Source organism: Mobula birostris, chromosome 14 (genome assembly GCF_030028105.1).
Source record: "Mobula birostris isolate sMobBir1 chromosome 14, sMobBir1.hap1, whole genome shotgun sequence".
NCBI classification, from domain to species: domain Eukaryota; kingdom Metazoa; phylum Chordata; class Chondrichthyes; order Myliobatiformes; family Myliobatidae; genus Mobula; species Mobula birostris.
In genome coordinates this window covers 9697275-9715818 of record NC_092383.1, presented here as the reverse complement: position 1 = coordinate 9715818, position 18544 = coordinate 9697275, and the positions used below count along the sequence as shown (strand labels likewise).

General features: G+C 43.4%; 1 protein-coding gene across 1 annotated transcript; it reads right to left on the bottom strand.

Moving 5' to 3' along the window:
- Positions 1–1960: 1960 nt before the first annotated feature.
- LOC140209691 (transmembrane emp24 domain-containing protein 3-like) lies at positions 1961–15914 on the bottom strand. Its single transcript, XM_072278069.1, has 3 exons — positions 15528–15914; positions 5589–5837; positions 1961–2366 (listed from the first exon to the last, which is right to left on the bottom strand). Exons 1-3 carry the CDS (start codon positions 15888–15890, stop codon positions 2124–2126), a joined length of 855 nt encoding a protein of 284 aa, XP_072134170.1. The 5' UTR covers positions 15891–15914; the 3' UTR covers positions 1961–2123.
- Positions 15915–18544: the final 2630 nt, after the last annotated feature.

The window sequence follows — 18544 nt, the reverse complement described above, 5'->3', positions numbered from 1 at the left end:
TAGTGCAAGAGTTTAGCACCAGAGAGCACACCCTCAGGATAGAAGGAAGTCCCTTTAGAACAGAGATGAGGAGGTATTTCTTTAGCCAGATGGTGGTGAATCTGTATAATTCATTGTCACACATGGCTGTGATGGCCAGGACACTGGGTATATTTAAAGCAGAGACTGATGGGTAAGAATGTCAAAGGTTATGGTGGGAAGGCAGGAGAATGGGGTGGAGAGGGATAATGAATCAGCCATGATGGAATTGCAGAGCAGACTCGATGGGCTGAATGGCCTGATTCTGCTCCTATGTCTTACAGTTTTTAATGTAACAAGAACAACTTTGGACGCTTCATGCAAGTTGGCAAAGATTAACAGCAACCCAGACAAGGGCTATTATAACTGTAGAGCAAAATACTGCAGGTGCTACAAAGCTGAAATAAAAGTGGAAAATACTACACACTGTTTGTACAACTACTCCACAAAAGCTGTCTGACCCAAATACTTCAGTTTCTACAAGAGACATCATGGCTGGGGACAAAAGCCTTTGTCAAAGAGATAGATATCATGGAGGGTCTTAAGATCAGAGACAGAAATGCTTGGAAGGCTACTGACTGTTGTGACTGGGATCTGGGTCACCGGAGTGACTGAAACCAGTGATATAATGGTCTTTGTTCATTAAAAGAATCAGGTATTCTACTGGAGACCCTCTCAATAGAGTCTCCCAAACTCAAAGTACATCACATTTTGTAACCCTTAAGATCAAAGGTAACTATAGGTAAGTCTATACAGTTTCAATAGGTACAATGACATTGTTTACTTCAATACTTTGGGTTCACAGTGCTTCCTCTGAATTACATATCTGCAGTGGGAGACATATCTGAATGCTCAAACACATTTGCTGGGACAAAGTAACTCATACAGATGGTCTAAAAGCTTCTGGGGACAGAAAACCCAGATGCTCAAAAATCAATGGTGTCAGGAATGAATCTGAGTACCCAAATGTTTTTATTTTACTTTATTGAGATACTGCGCAGCGTAGGCCTTTCGGCCCTTCGAGCTGCACTGCCCAGCAATTTCTGATATAACCCTGGCCTAATCATGGTGCTATTTATAATGAGCAATCATGTTTTTGGACTGTGGGAGGAAACCAGAGCATCCAGAGGAAACCCATGGGAAGAATGCAGAAACTCCTCATAGGCGGTGGCGGGAATTGAACCTGGATCACTGGTACTGTAAAGTGTTGAGCTAACCACTATGCTACCATGCTGCCCCTAATATCCCCACCATTGATTGATCAACTATACCTGTGAGCAGGCTTGATGTGCCATGTGACAGCATCAGTCTGGTCTGCTGGCTTGAACTCAGTCACAATGGTGCAAAGTAACAGAGACCAGGCTGTCTGCTTTGATGCAGGCCAATTAACACAACACATTGTCTACCGTTTGGCTGATATAGATCAGAACCTCTCATGGTCACTTCACTTTGCAAGTGAGATCTCTTTGCATAGAGCAGCAGCCCCCCGCACCCCCCCCCCCCCACTCTGCCGGCATTGGGTGAGAAGGTGCTGGAGTTTTGGGCCCACACTACCAAGTTCGGAAGTAATTGTTGCCCTGCTGCCGTGGGGCTTCACTTGCCTCCGCACTGAATTATGTTCTTGACTGCGCAGCGGTGGCCTGCAGTCGTTGAACCCCTGGATGAGCTGCACTCGCCCCCGTTCTGAGCTGGCTCCGTGTCTGTGGACTCACTGTCGGGGAATCTGCGGTTCATGCTCTGTGCGTTATTTGTTTACTTTTTTACTGCTTTGCACAATTTGCTCTTTCTTGCACATTGGATGTTTGTTGGTCTTTGCCGTGTGGGATGTTTCACGAATTCTATTGTGTTTCGTTGTTTTGTGAGGGCCTGCAAGTGGATGAATCTCAAGGTTGCATACGGCGTACATAACTTGATAAAAAAATGTACTTTGAACATCAAAACATACAGTGAAATATGCCATTTATGCAAACTGGATGTTTCGATGTACATGTGACAAATAAAAATAATATCTTTTTTCATTAATCTCTGTCATTACATAATAACTACCCTGCTGTGACACAGCTCAGGCAATTACTGAGGGTACAGCATTCAGCGGATAAGTGGTGCTAGGTTCTAGTACCAGCTGCGCACACACTCGCCCTTTTCTCAGTGAAGAACCTCTTCAGGACAATCACCTGTCCAATGGTAACCAGGAGAAGGCTGACGGTCTGGCTCACTGCCCAGTACAGGACTTGGGTGTTGATACTTCCTGCATGCAGCCAGTCGATCAGTGCCTGCATGCGTTGTAGTGACTGCAGGTCAACCACGTGCCTCAGAGAATAATAGATCGTGGTACAGGAAGACTCCAGCTAAAGAGGGAAGAAGAAAGGAACACAATGAGTTCCAACCAATGGGCTATCAGATTCACGCTAGGCCAGGAGTTCCCGACCTTTTTCATGCCATGCACCCCAGGCTGAGAATCCTTGTTGAGATCAGTCGTCGATCTTGTGGGGCTTGGATTGGGATGGTGTAGAACTAATTCTCCTTATATGCATGGCTAGTACAGTAGCATAGTGGTTACCATAATGCTTTACTGTGCTAGCGATTGTCATTGGGGTTCAATTCCTGACGCTATCTGTAAGGAGGGAGTATGTTCTCCCCCGTGACTTTCCTTTGGATGCTCCGGTTTCCTCCAACAGTTCAAAGGTGTACAGGTCTTCGTTAGTAAGTTGTGGGCATGTTATGTTGCCAGCAGAAGTGTGGCAATGCTTGTGGGCTGCGGGACTCTGTTGGTCATCGATGCTAAACAACGCATTTCACTGTGTGTTTCAATGTTGCAATGTACATGTGACAAATAAAACTAATCCTGTTAAATAGGGAGCCGTGCACAATCCTGATTTGATGGAGACGGACGTGAGAAGCACAGAGGAACATCTGGAGAAACTTCTGAAATGCCCGGATCGCTGCCGCTGCTACTGTGCAATCGAGAATCTCCGGAGGGGAAGGCCCCAAATCCTCGGCTTTACCTGTTGCTGGCGGCCGGGGCTGGGGTCGAAGCGCTCGGCAGAGATGGTGCTTGCTGCTTGGTGTCGGAGGGCTGGTTGGAGGCTCGAAGTTTTCTGACGGACTGAGAGTCGGACTGTGGTTGGGTGCTTCCAGGATGCTGCATCGGCAAGTTTGCGGCGCTGGAAGCTCATGGCAGGGAAAGTTTTCTTCCTTCTACCGTCTGTATGAGATGATGGGATTTTCGAGAGACTTTGAGACTTTTTTTTACCGTGCCCATGGTCTGTTCTTATCAAATTACGGTATTGCTTTGCACTGTTGTAACTATATGTTATAATTATGTGGTTTTTGTCAGTTTTTCAGTCTTGGTCTGTCTTGCATTTCTGTGATATCACACTGGAGGAACATTGTATCATTTCTTAATGCATGCATTACTAAATGACAATAAAAGAGGACTGCGTGTCCTCATAATCTAAAATCTAATTTAATCTTTATTTCCAGCTATCTTTAAAACTGCACTCAGTACTCCAACTGGGATTCCAGCAATTTCCTGTAAAGCTGCATCAAAATTTCATTCCTTCTTGTCCTCCATACGCCTCGCAAATGAGCCCAAATCACCACTCCAAGTAACTTGTCTTCTTGCTGGTAGAGCAGTGCCAGAGACAGGGTGGAGCCTACAGAGGTGGGTAGAGGTTTCGTCGGCAGCTCATGTTGTGGAACCTAATCTCTCCTTGGCATTGCAGGGGCTGCAGAGAAAAGAGCTGCCACAGAGGCTGCTGAGGGAGCCTCTAGATGGCTATGGATTAAGAGTTGTGCCCTGTGGACCAGTGCTGCTGGATGCAAGCTGCAGAATGATCATCCCTGGCTGGGTTGCCTGGGCAAGGGTGTCTGATGTTGAAAGACCCGAAACACCTGATGTCTCCAGGTAACATCACTGATGTCTCCCAGCACATCCTAGGATATATCTCAGCATCACTTTTTCATTCACCACGCCCCTTCATATCCTTTTTCAAAATACATTTTGTAGTCACAATGTTAAGAAAATAAATTCCAGAAGACTAAAAGGAACTCTTGCACTTATGTACTGAATTTTTCACTCTCAGAAAATCCCAAATCAGCACACAACCAAGAAAATACTTCCTTGAAGTACAGATATGGCTGTAACGTAGCAAACATTGTGGTGAGTTTGTACACTGGAAGTATCATTAAGCACCTACACTCAGTGAACACTTTATTCGGTACCTCCTGTTCACGGTCTTCTGCTGCTGTAGTCTGTCCACTTCAAGGTTTGACAGGTTATACGTTCTAAGATGTTGTTCTGCAAACCACGGTTGTAACATGTGGTGATGGGAGTTACTGTCACCTTCCTGTCAGCTTGAACTAGTCTGGCCATCCTCCTCTGATCTCTCTCGTTAACTAGATGCTTTTGCCCAGAGAATTGCCACTCACTGGATGTTTCTTTTTCATTTTTCGCACCATTCTCTGTAAACTCTAGAGACTTGTTTGTGAAAATCCCAGGAGACCTACAGTTTCTGAGATACTCAAACCACCCCATCTGGCACCATTAATCATCCCACATTTAAAGTCACTGAGATCACAGTCTGACATTTGGTTTGAAAAACTACTCAACCTCTTGACCACGTCTGTATGCTTTTATGCATTGAGCTGCTGACACATGGCTGGCTGATTAGATATTTGTATTAACAAAGTGTAAGGGTGAACCTAATAAAGTGGCCACTGAGTGTGATATTTTAGCTGTAATAGAAACAGAAGATGCCAAAACACTCAGCAGGTCAGGCAGCATCTGCAACAGAAAAAACAGTTAACATTTCAGGCAAGAATTTTTCATCAAATTTTTAAAAATCTTACAGCCATGTTAACCAGAGGATAAATAACTCCCTTGTTCTTCAAAGTATTGCTGCAGGCTTTTTTTATGTTTACTTAAGTAACTAGAATCAAGCATTAACAGGTGACTGAGGAGAAGTTTGATAGAGGTATACAAAATTATGAGGGGTCTTGATAGGGTAAATGCAAGCAGGGTTGTTCCACTGAGGTTAGGTGAGACTACAACTACAGGTCATGGGTTAAGGGTGAAAGGTGAAATGTTTAAGGGACACATGAGGGGGAACAACTACACTCAGAAAGTGGTGACAGTGTGGAATGAGCTGTCAGTGGAACTGGTGGATGTCGGTTTGATTTCAACACTTATGAGAAATTTGGATAGTTCCATGGATGGGAAGAATATGGAGGTCTATGGTTGGGGTGCGGGTTGATGGGACTAGGATGAATAATAGTTCAGCATGGACTAGGTGGCGTGAGGGGCCTGTTTTTATGCTGTAATGTCCTATGACTTGAACACCTTATCCAGATGCTAGTATTATTGTTAGTCCAACCTTCCCTCACCTCTACATTGGAGCACTAGTCTGTATACTAGTATTCCCATCTCTGGATTGGACTTGAACTCACAACTGTAGAGTCAGTATATCCTCTGAACCACACCCTGCAACCTTTCAAAGCCATCTACTTTGACAGGCCCTGTTTTAGGTGAACTAAGCAGATGTTCACAACCGTTGTCACTGTCAGCTAACCTGGGTAAGAGCGGTAGGTTTTTTGGAGTCATCAGAGACAACTGGAGACATCTTGCCTATCTTAAGGAGGAAAATAATCTTCTTGTGGGTGAAGCTGGAGAACTGGTTGCCAAAGCAGAACTTGTAGACGCCTGACATCTCTGCCTTTTCTTTGAGTTTTTCTTGGTGTATCTTGTGTTTTCTGTAGACCAGTTGCCCTTTGGGGTCTTCAATGAAGCAATCTACATCATAGTGTCCTCCCGCAATCACCTGTTGGGAGTAATAGATGCTCACACTTAATCAACAAATCTGACTGACTGGTTGCATCATCACATGGAGGGAGGATCCAATGCACAGGATCACACAGATTGCAGGAAAGGTTGTAGACTCAGTCAGCTCCATCATGGGCACAAGCGTCTCGACTATCAAGGACATCAAGAGATGATGCCTCAAGGAAGCAGCATCTATCACTAAGGTCCCTCACCTTCTGAGACATGCCCACCTCTTACTATCACCACTGGGGAAGAGGTGCAGGAGCGTGAAGACCCACACTCAACAAGTTCTTCCCCTCTGCCATCAGATTTCTGAACGGTCCATGAACACTACGGCACTATTGCTTTTCTTCGTAATATTTATTTATTTGCCTCTTTTTGGTCTTTTAATGGGTTACTGGACCTCGTTCACCAGACTAAACACTCACTCCACAGTGGTAGCACTTTATACCAGGGGTTCACAACCTTTTTTATCCCATGGACCAATACCATTCAGCAAGGGGTCCACAGACACTAGGTTGGGAACCCCTGGTTTATACTATCTACAGGGCACACTGCAGTAACTCACCATCTCCTTACACAACATACACACAAAGTGTTGGCAGAACCCTGCAGGTCAGGCAGCACCTACAGAAAGGAATGAAGAGTTGGTGACCTCCAACCTGATGGCATGAACACCGATTTCTCCAACTCACAGTAATTTCACCCCTCTCCCTTCTCGCTTTTTCTGTTCCCCATTCTGGCTCTCTCTTACCCCTTTTCTCCTCACCTTCCCAACCCCACCCCCCCGTGCTCCTCCTCCTTTCCTTTCTCCCATGGTCCACACTCTTCTATCATATTCCTTCTTCTTCAGCTCTTTAACTTTTCCAGCAATCACTTCCCAGCATCTCACCTTATTCCCCTATCACCTTCTAGCTTGCCCTCCTACCCTCCCTCCCACCTTCTTAACCTGACTCACTTCCCCTCGGCCCGAAATGCTCACTCTTAATTCTTCTCCATAGGTGCTGCCCGACCTGTTGAGTTCCTCCAGCATGTTGTGTGTTTACTCTGGATTTCCAGCATCTGCAGAATTTCTTGTGCTTATGATACTCTTCCAAACATATCACCACTAACAGGTGGGAAGGACAAGACCAGCAAAACAATCACCTCCACCTGAAAGCTCCCTCCAAGCCACATACCGTACTGACTTAGAGATTATACATATTGCCATTCCTACACCATTGCTAGGTCAAAATCCTGAAGCTTCCTCTCTATACCTATATTTCAGGGACTTGTATCATTCAAGATGGCAGCTCTCCACCACCTTCCCCAGGATAATTATGGAGGGGCAATTAAATGCTGGCTGAGCCCATGAAGCCCACATCCTTTGAATGAATAAAAAGATTCATATAGGAAGATTGCATCCACATTAAGAAATATTTGTGTTCATCAGCTCTAACACGGGTCAGCAAGAGTAACAAAAACTGAATCCAAATTTTAAAAAAGTAGACTTCTATAGACAGAGGCAACTCAGTCTATTGCATATAGAACATACAATATGGCACAGGTACAGGCTCTAGGGGTAGAGGGAGTGTTAATGGTCATGTGTGAGAAAGAATAGGTTGGAGGGAAAATAAATTGGGGGGAATGGGATTGCTGGGAACAGCAGAGACTCGATGGACCAGACAGCCACCTTTTATGCCATAAGGAGTTATGGGAAGTTCCTGCTTTAATGAATTATTAGATTTTAAATTTATTACCTGTTAGTTGTTTTGGAGGGATTCAAACTCATGCATCCCTTGATTGGTCTGGGCTTCGTCTTGTTAGTAACATAGTCACTGTTACCATTCTCTCTTCAGTGTTAACATCAATATCACTGGTCAACAAAGATTTTGCTTCCAGAATACTTTTGGATGTATGTTATGGCTTTTGGGTGTATGTTATGGATATTGGGGTACTGATCATGAAAATCACCATGAAATTTCCCAATCATGCACCATTTTAAACACTCATATTTGTTACTTCAAATCATAATTCAAGTCAGAATAACTGATTCCAGGATGAAGGAAGGCATTTTTGCTGGTCCACAAATCAAACAGGTCATCAATGACAAGCAACTTGAAGAACACTCAGTGGGACCAGAGAAAATTGCATCACAGGCATTCAAGAATGTTGCTGAAAATTTTCTTGGCAACTACAGCTTCACCAAACTATGTGCAGCTGGTTGACAAGATGCTTCAAGCATACGAAACCATGAAGTGCAACATGTCACTGAATACTTATTTTCTGCATTCCCATTTAGACTTGTTCCCTGCAAATCTTGGTGCTGTCAGTGACAAGCATGGTGAAAGGTTTCACCATGACATTGTAGTCATGGAGAAATGGTATCAGGGCAACTGGAATCCATCATTGCTGGCTGATTATTGTTGGAAACTTAAACGAGAAGCCTCAGACACTGAGTACAAATTAAAATCATTAACCAAACATCTTTAGCTTAGTTAAACTAGTGCAAAGCATTAGCGCCGTTTTGCAACTAAATGCATTATATTCAATAAAAAATTACTTTTTGTTTCTCCAAATTCCTACGTGATACAAGTAGTCTGAAATTATATCTGTCTTCCGCTTCAAGCAGTATATCATAAACAAAGAAGAATTCTGTGGAAGCAACACTTTTGAAAAAATTGGTTGTCCAGTGTATGCTTCCACGTTTCAATTACTGTTTGGAAACCTCTATATAATCCTGCTAGGGTCTTTTTACGCACACAGTTTTTAAACTCTACCCAAAAGGATTCTATATCTTCCAATCCTATGCCACCCCTTTCTCAGGATTTGATTTCATCTTTTACAAAAGGAGTTATGCCATCCTTACTGCCTACCTGCCTGTCCTTTCGATACAATGCGTGTCCTTGGATGCTAAACTCTCAACTATGTTCTTTCAGCCATACCTCAGTGATGCCCACTACATCATACCTGCTAATCTTTACCTGTGCTACAAGATCATCTACTTTATTCCATAGACTGGGAGTATTCGAATATAACATCTTCAGTCCTGTATCCATCAGCCTTTTCAATTTTGTCCCCCTTTTAACACTGAAACTCATCCCACTGCTTGCAATTTTACCTTATCATCTGCCTGTTTTTCATGAGTTTCACAACACACTGTCTCTGCTTGTAAACCAACAGCCCTTTCACTCTAGTTCCCAACCCCTGCCAAATTAGTTTAAGCCTTTCCCAACAGCTCAGGTAAACACGTATGCAAGGACATTGGTCCCCTAGGGTCTAGTTGTAACCTATACCTTTTGTATAGGTAGAGATCCCCGGAAGAGATCCCAATGATCCAGAAATCTGAAGCTCTGCTCCCCTGTACCATTTCCTCAGCCAATCATTCAACTGCTAAATCATCCTATTCTTACCCTCACTGACACGTGGCACAAGCAGCAATCCAGAGATTACTACCCTGGAGGTCTTGCTTTTCAGCCTTCTACCTAGCTCCCTGAATTCTCTCTTTAGGATCTCATTTTTCCTACTTACGTCATTGGTGCCAATATATTCACAGATTCATTTATTATCAAAGCATGCATCCATATACAACTCTGAAAAACTCTTCATATTGCTTACTTTCCCCCTTTGGAATGTCACGGACCTGATCTTAGGAATGAAGTCCCAGCCTGCCGAACCTCTCCCTATACCAACTCTGTAGAAGGGTAATCCTGGTTCATCAAGCTGTCTGTGTAACTGGTACCGTCTGGTAACTCTCCAACACCTTGGCTTTCTTGCTAAGGAGTGCTGCCCAGCATTAGACAGACACCCATAGAAGATGCAAACCTGTACTTGCAAGAAGTCAGCCCTTGTAATCCAACCCTTTATTTAGAAAGCCGGAGATCCTGTGCCTAACAAGTTGCCTTTCTGCTTTCATGGATTTCTGTATTTGATTAGAAGGACCCTTGTTTCTTAATCCTAATTAAAACTGTATCTTTTAATTTATATTACTTTGTTCATACCTTCTTTATTGTTTTAGCTCGCAGCACAGTTGTAATGAATGGATGGTGTGCAAGCCAGGCTGTCCACTGTACCCCAGTAAATGTGACAATAATAAAACTATTTACCAATTTACTTCTTTCCAATTTTAAAGTGCTAAATTTCAACTGTTTGTGTGTTTCGTCAACCTGTCTTTTGAAGTCTTCTACCATCCCCCATTTTAAACCCATTTCCAAGTTTCATGTTCACTTCAAACTTTGAAATAACACACCTCCAGGTCACCAATATACATCAAAATGTTCTGTGTCCTAATGCCAGCTGCAGAGGCATGTCATTGTTAGTGTTCCCAGAATCTGATAAGCAACTATGAATAATAAGACCACAAGACACAGGAGCTGAATTAGGCCATTTGGCCCATCAAGTCTGCTCCACCATTCCATCATGGCTAACTTATTATTCCTCTCAACCATATTCTCCTGTCTTCTGCCCATAATCTTTGATTCCCTGACTAATCAAGAACCTGTCAACCTCCATTTTAAATATATGCAATGACTTAGCTACCACAGCCGTCTGTGGCAATGAATTCCACAGATTCACACCCTCTGGTTAAAGAAATTCCTCCTCATCTCTGTTCTAAATGGATGTTCCTCTATTCTGAGGCTGTGCCCTCTGGTCCTAGATCCACCCACTACAGGAAACATCCTCTCCACATTCACTCTATCCAGGCCTTTCAATATTCTGCAGGTCTCAATGAGACCACCCCCTCCCTTCTTTTGAACTCCAGCGAGTACAGGCCCAAGGCCATCAAATGCTCATCATTTGTTAATCTTTTCGGTCCTTAGGTTCCACACCACCAGGTTCAGGAACAGTCATTACCCTTCAACCATCAGGCTTCTGAACCAAAAGGGTTCACTTGAACTCTGAACTTAATCCACAAGCTAGAAATCTACAGCTCATGTTCTCAATATTATTTATTTATTTGTATGTATTATTTGTTTCTTTTGAATTTGTACAATCTTCTTTTGAACATGTTGTTTTTCATTGATTCCATTGTATTCATTTGTTCGCTGTGAATGCCTGCAAAAATGAATCTCAGGATATCATTTGCTGACATACAGTATACATACTTCAATAAATTTACTTTGAACATTAAATGTGAAGAAAAAAGGTACTGTAAATATTCATCAAATTATGCAGCGTTTGAGGAGAAAGAAACAGAGTTAATATTTCCACTGGGAGTGACCTGCTAAAAATTTCACGCAAACACGAGGAGATCTGCAGATGCTGGAATTTCAAGTAACACACATAAAAATTGCTGGTGAACGCAGCAGGCCAGGTAGCATCTCTAGGAAGAGGTACAGTCGATGTTTTGGGCCGAGACCCTTCATCAGTCCTGACCCGAAATGTCGGCTGTACCTCTTCCTATAGATGCTGCCTGGCCTGCTGCGTTCCACCAGCAATTTTTGTGTGTTGCTAAAAATTTCCATCATTTTCTGTGTTTATTCATGAGCCTATTAAAGTTTATCATGGCTAATCCTGCTGCTACTGCTTTTCCATTTTAAGGACTCAAGATATTTGGGATTCGTTAAAAAAAACTAATGGAAGAACTCAATGGGTTATGCAGCTTGGGAAGAGGGAAAGGCCTGTGGACATTTTAGATTCCAATAAAAACATCAACTATCCATTTCCCTCTACAGATGCTGCCTGAAGCAGCAGAAGTGACCCAAGTGTCATGGGAAAGTAGCATCCATCATCAGGGACCCCCTCCACCCAGGACATGCTCTCTTCTCGCTGTTGCCATCATAGTCATACTTTATTGATCCCGGGGGAAATTGCCTCAGGACTCACACCACCAGGTTCAGGAACAGTTATTACCCCTCAGCCATCAGACTCTTGAAAAAAAGGAGTTAATTTTCCTCACCCCATTACTGAAATGTTCCCACAACCTGTGGACTCACTTTCAAACACTCTTCATCTCATGTTCTTGATATGTATTGCTTACTTATGTATCATAACTTTCTTTTTGCATTTGCACACCCTGTCTTTTGTACACTGGCTGAACACCGATGCTGGTGCAGTCTTTCACTGATTCTATTATGGTTATTTTTCCATTATGGATTTAGAGTATGCCCACAAGAAAATGAATCTCAGGGTTGTATATGTTGACATATATGTACTTTGATAATAAATGTACTTTGAACTTTGAACATAGCATTCCCTAACCCTAACCTGTATGTCTTTGAAATGGGGGAGGAAACCTGCACGGTCACATGGAGGACATACAAACTCTTCACAGACAGCAGCAGGATTTTAACCTGACACAGCCGACTAAGTAACTTCTTCAGTGTTAACTTCCCTCACACTGAGTAATGGTGAACCCAACTGTTAGAGACAGGTAACACAAAATTAGAGGAAAAAGAATCCAACAAGGCTTTATTGGATTCTTTAGTAGGCAAGGTACAGGCAAAAGGTTCAAAAAATTTACAAAGTTAAAATCCAAAAAAAAACATTAACTAGAGATCCCTACAATCAAACGCAAGGCCTCACTTACAAAAGATGATTCCAAGACTGAGCAAAGAAACCTGGGGGTGGGGGTGGCAGGGGGGATGGGGAAGGAACTTATATAGGGCTACAAAGAAGGCACAGGTGGTAATAATGAACTAATAATTAGCCTAATAGGCAGGTGAGCAGGAAAGATTGGCCTTGTCATCTCTGCCTAGCTCTATTAGCCAGTTTGAATTGTGACAGAACCCCAATCTTCCAATCACCGCTGCTGCAAAGTGTTACACTAACTGCTACGCCACTCTGCTGCGAAATTTGTTGTTTTCTGGCAGCAGTACAGAGCAGGCCTAGCAAATTAATATAAGGTACAAAATAAAAATAAATTAAGAGTGTAAAAGAGGAAGAGGGAGATCATGTTCATGGGTTCATCGGACCTTTCAGAAATACGTTGGCAGGGGGAAGAAGCCATTCCTAAAACATCGAGTGTGTATCTTCTGGCTCCTGTACCTGCTCCCCAGTGGTAGTAACAAGAAGAGGGCATGTCCTATATGGCAAGGGTCCTTAATAATGGATGCTGCCTTCTTGAGACGCCAGCTCTTAACCTCTACTGCAGAGCAATGAATCCTGTAGGCAGTAATGTTAAGTCGAGATGGTGAGGTCACTCCTATAAATTCAAGAAGGACCTAAATACCCAAGCTACTCAGTGCTGGACTGGTCAGTCACAGGGGTGAAGTTTAGGGGTGGATGGGGGGGGGGGGATCCTTTCATGCTTGAAGGAGCCGATGTATGAGTAAAGGACTAGATTCCTAAAGAATCTGCATGTAGAACTGAACATATGTACTATAGTCTAATAAATTTCTTGCTGTATCCCTTCATGCCGTGACCAATCAAGAATTTATCAACCTCTGCCTTAAATATACATAAAGGCTTAGCCTCCACAGCTACCCCTGGCAACAAATCCCACAGATTCTCCACTCCCTGACTAATAAATTCCTCCTCATCTTCATTCTAAAAGGACACCCCTCTATTCTGAGGCTGTGCGCTCTGGTCTTAGACTCTCCCACCATAGGAAACGTCCTGTCACATCCACTCTATCAAGGCCTTTCGCCATTTGACAGGTTTCAATGAGGTCACCCCTCATTCTTCTGAAACCCAATGAACACAGGTCCAGAGCCATCAAACGCTCTTCAATCCTGGGATCAGTTTTCATGAACCTCCGTTGAACCCTCTCCAGTGTCAGCACATCCTTTCTTAGATAAGGGGCCCAAAATCACTCACAACAAAATGATTGTGTTGGCCGAAAGATGGGCATTTCATCTCTGTGATGTTATTCATGCCCTCTTCGCATTGCTACCACTCAAGAGGAAGTACAGGAGCCTGAAGACCCACATTCAATGTTTTAGGAACAGCTTCTTCCCCTGCACCATCAGATTGTTGAATGGACAATGAACCCACCAACGCTACTTCAGTAAGTTTTCCCTCTATTTTTGTACTACTTACATAATTTATACTTTTTATTGTCATGTATTGCAATGTACTGCTACTGCCAACCAACAAATTTCATGACATACACCAGAGATATTAAACCTGATTCTGATAGACACTGAACTCTTGAAGTATTTTCACCTGTGTTCCATAAAATGAAGGTGTATCAGGATTGTTAACTCTCTTGTTTGATAATCACCTAGACTACCAATAACATAATAACTTCTGTGGAAGTTATTAATGTCATAACGTACATTTTAATATTCTACCTGAATTGCAGAAGTTTCTCGATTAGTAATTTATTTTTAAATAAACACATTCTGTTGTGACAAAGGACCAAGTTATCAGAAGATTGATGCTAATGAGAGAGATAAAGTGAGACAATGGAGCAGCATTCAGAAATGTTAATGAGAGACGAGAGAGATTAACGAAAAGAGATACAGTTCCGAGTATTGTCAGACCGGTTGCTTTGAACCTGAACTGTTTGAAGTTTGATGGACAGGTGATACCCCAGCTGGGGGATAAAAGGAACAGGTTCGCTAAGGCAAGACACACCACGAGATAACGAGACCCTGGAAGTGCGGTGTGCCCCCCACAAGTCGGTGGAAGTTTTGGAGGTCTGGTCGCGGGACCGACCATAGACGCACAGGGTGAAAAGGTACGATCGGCGGGAATCTGGTGTGTGTGTCTGCCCTTGCCTGGGTGCCGGGTTCACCACGGAAGAACGAACGTATCCGGAACGGAGGAGTCACAGTCGGTGACCTCAGAAGACATTAAAAAAGGGCTCGCCCGAAAGCTAACTGCGGAGGAACATCAAGGTCTGTCTGAATTCGATTTGCATATCATCATTCTCATTCTCTCTCTCTCTCTCTCTCGCTCTCTCTCGCTCTCTCTCTCTTCCCCCCCCCCAACGGCACAACAGCGATTGCTGCGAACTGTACTCAGCTGAACTGAACTCTGCGTCACTTGAGACTGATCATTTTACCCCTAGACTGCGATAGAGCTTCATTGATCCTATTATCCTAGTTCTGTGTACATGAGTGTTTTATCATTGCTAACCTGTTACATTTATATCCTTACGATTAGGGTACTGTATTACTTATTTCTTTAATAACTTAGTTCCAGTAATCCAGACTCCAACTAAGTGGTCAATTTCTGCTGGTTTGGCAACCCAGTTACGGGGTACGTAACACTGTTTATTGTGTAGAAAAAAAAATGATGACAAATCACTATAGGATTTGCAGATGGGATTTGCGTAAGGTTGTGAAGTTAGGCACTCAGGCACTCTGTGGGATGGATGTGTGGCACTGTTAAGTCAGATATGATCTCTCCCATTACAAAAAGTTCCAGGCTATCACTACAAAGAAGGGCAGACGACCCGGTCAATATCTATCAGCGAACACCCATCTCTCATTCTCACTGCGCTGTCTGTGAGAACTTGAAAGCGCTCGTTTCCTGCACTACAACAGCCCGACACTTAAGTGAAGCAATCCGGTTCGCTGTTGAAGTATTTGTGAGACAATGGAGTTAGTGAACGGCGCAACATAAATGCCCATCTGCATCACTCCGAACTTGTGTGATGGAGGGCGCCGGCTGTAAATAAATAAACTAAAATAAATGTCGACTCTTTATTCCTCCTATAGATGCTGAGTTCTTCCACTGTGCATTACTCCGTATTTCCAGTATCCGCAGACTCTCTGTGTTTCTGTGTATTCTATCTTCCCAGGAAACCCACGGACCTTACCTGGAACACGAAATGATACTCGGTGTCCTTTTCGATCTCTTCGAAGAAACATTGGACATCTCCGTCGGCCAGCACGAACGCGAACTTCGACAAACTGGCCAAAGCCAAGGGCGGCAGCGGCAGGAGGAGAAAGATAAGCGTGATCATCGCCGAGGTGGGAGAAAGTTCAGGTCGCCTCGAGGCTCCCAGTCCACAGACCTGGGAACTGTTGCACGTCCGGACCGGCTCCGCCCTCCGCATCGCCTGCCTCCGCCTGACGTGGCACCGAAGACTGAAGCTACCGGGAGAGGGATCGTGCCTGGAGGCTTGTTGAAACCGCCGGATTTTCAGCACGGCGCGATCAGGATTAAATCCCACGTTCATCCTTGGACCCGATCTGCTGACTTGCTGAAACTTTTCCCTCTGACCAGGGAAATGCACAGCTACTCATAGAATAACCATTCAGCCCGATGCATCTGTACTAGTTTATTTCATGGGCTTGCCATCTCAAAGTCTTATTCGTTCGCTTATTTTAGGTGTCAAATTTACCTCTTTAAAATTCAGCTTCTAATGCGAAAAAGTAAGAAACTTCATTTTTCAAAATGCAAAGGAATACAATTACAGTATAGAGGTGTCGGTCGTTATGCGCTGTGTCGTATGACATGGGCGATCACGATCTTTCCATGATCATGGCTGTTCTTGGCAAATTTTTCTACATTGTCTTTTCAAGACGGGTGACCCCAGCCATTATCAATACTCTTCAGAGATTGCCTGTCAGGTGTCAGTGGTCACATAACCAGGACTTGTGATATGCACCAACTGCTCATAAGACCATCCACCACCTGCTCCCATGGCTTCAAGTGACCTTGATTTTGTGTGTGTGTGTGGGGGGGGGGGAGCGCCAAGCAGGTGTCACACCTTGCCCAATGGCGGTCTGCAGGCTAGCGGAAAGAAGGAACGCCTTACACCTCCTTTGGTAGAGACGTATCTCCGTCCTCTCAGTGGCCGCTTTATTAGGTACACCTGTACCACCACTCGTTAATGCAATAATATAATCTGCCAATCATGTGGTATCAACTGAATGCATAAAAGCGTGCAGACATGGTCAAGAGGTTCAATTGTTGTTCAGACCAAACATCAGAATGGGGAAGAAATATGATCTAAGTGACTTTGACTATCCAATGATCATTGGTTCCATACAGGGTAGTTTGATTATTTCAAAAACGGCTGTTCTCCTGGAATTTTCATGCACAACTGTCTTTAGAATTTACAGAGAACGGTGGCGAAAGACAACAAAAAACCTGTTCCATGAGTGGCAGTTCTCTGGGCGAAAAACGCCTTGCTAATGTGAGAGGTCAGAAGAGAAAGGTCAGACTAGTTCAAGCTGACAGGAAGGTGACAGTAACTCAAATAACCACCCGTTACAACAGTGGTGTGCCGAACAGCATCTCTGAATGCATAACACGTCGAACCTTGGGTTACAGCAGCAGAAACCATGAAAGTACACCCAGTGGCCACTTTGTTAGGTACTGCAGGTATTTACTAAAGTAACCACTGAGTATAGAATGGTACAGCACTGAATCAGGTTATTTGGCTCATGATGTCTGTGTTAAACATGATGCCAAATTAAACCAACACTTTCTGCCTGCACATGATCCATAGCTCTCTATTCCATTTATATTCAGGTGTCCAACGGATCATACCAATCATCAGCACTTTCCCAGGCACATACACTTCGTGCAGAGAAATGAAACTTGCCCTACACATCTCACTTAAAGCAACACACACAATCTGCTGGAGAAACTTGGGGGCAAGGGGCAAGCGGCATATGTGGTAGAAAGGAATTGAGGAATTGCCAACTTTTTAATTACAGTTACAATGTTAAAAGACATATAGGTGGGTACCTGGATAGGAAGAGTCTGGAGGATGGCGGGGGGGGGGGGTAGTGCACAGGATCGAAATAAGCTGCAGGGAGTTGTAAGCTTAGTTGGCTCCATCATGGGCACCAGCCTCCATAGTATCCAGGACATCTTCAAGGAGTGATGCCTCAAAAAGGCGGCATCCATTGTTAAGGACTCCCATCATCTTTGTTCTTATTGTTACCATCAGGAAGGAGGTACAGAAGCCTGAAGGCACACACTCAGTGATACAGGAACAGCTTCTTCCCCTCTGTCATTGGATTTCTGAATGGACATTGATCTCATGAACACTACCTCACTACTTTTTAATTTCTATTTTTGCACTACTTATTTAATTTAACTAAAATCTATCTATTTATCTATATATATATATATATATATATATATATTTACTGTAATTTAAGTTTTTTCTATTATCATGCATTGTATTGCTGTCACAAAGACAACAAATTTCATGATATATCCTGGTGATATTCAACCTGATTCTGATTCTAAATTTATTATTAAAGTACGTATATGTCACCCTATACTAAACTGGGCACGTAGCCAAGTGGTTAAGGCATTGGACTAGCGACCTGAAGGTCGTGAGTTTGAGCCCCAGCCGAGGCAACGTGTTGTGTCCTTGAGCAAGGCACTTAATCACACATTGGTCTGCGATGACACCGGTGCCAAGCTGTATGGGTCCTAATGCCCTTCCCTTGGACAACATTGGTGTCGTGGAGAGGGGAGACTTGCAGCATGGGCAACTTCTGGTCTTCCATACAACCTTGCCCAGGCCTGTGCCCTGGAGAGTGAAGACTTTCCAGGCGCAGATCCATGGTCTTGCAAGACTAACGGATGTTTTTATTATTTATTTATACTAAACTGAGATTGATTTTCTTGAAGGTATTCACAGTAGAACAAAGACATACAATAGAATTAATGAAAAACTACACACAGAGACTGACAAACACCAATGAGCAAACAAAGACAAAATGTGCAAATATAAATAAAAACAAATAATATATCTTCTTCTTCTTCTTTGAGTTTTTACGGCAGTTGGCATCCATACTGTTGCATTACTGCCAAAATAAAATATCAACCAATCAATAATATTGAGAACGTGTTGTAGAGCCCTTG

Coding starts and splice junctions, on each gene's coding strand:
- LOC140209691 (XM_072278069.1), bottom strand. CDS start 15,890: ATGAACGTGGGATTTAATCCTGATCGCGCCGTGCTGAAAATCCGGCGG. Junction 5,838..15,527: donor AGTATCATTTCGTGTTCCAG/GTAAGGTCCGTG, acceptor TACTCCCAACAG/GTGATTGCGGGAGGACACTA. Junction 2,367..5,588: donor AACCTACCGCTCTTACCCAG/GTTAGCTGACAG, acceptor TTCCCTCTTTAG/CTGGAGTCTTCCTGTACCAC.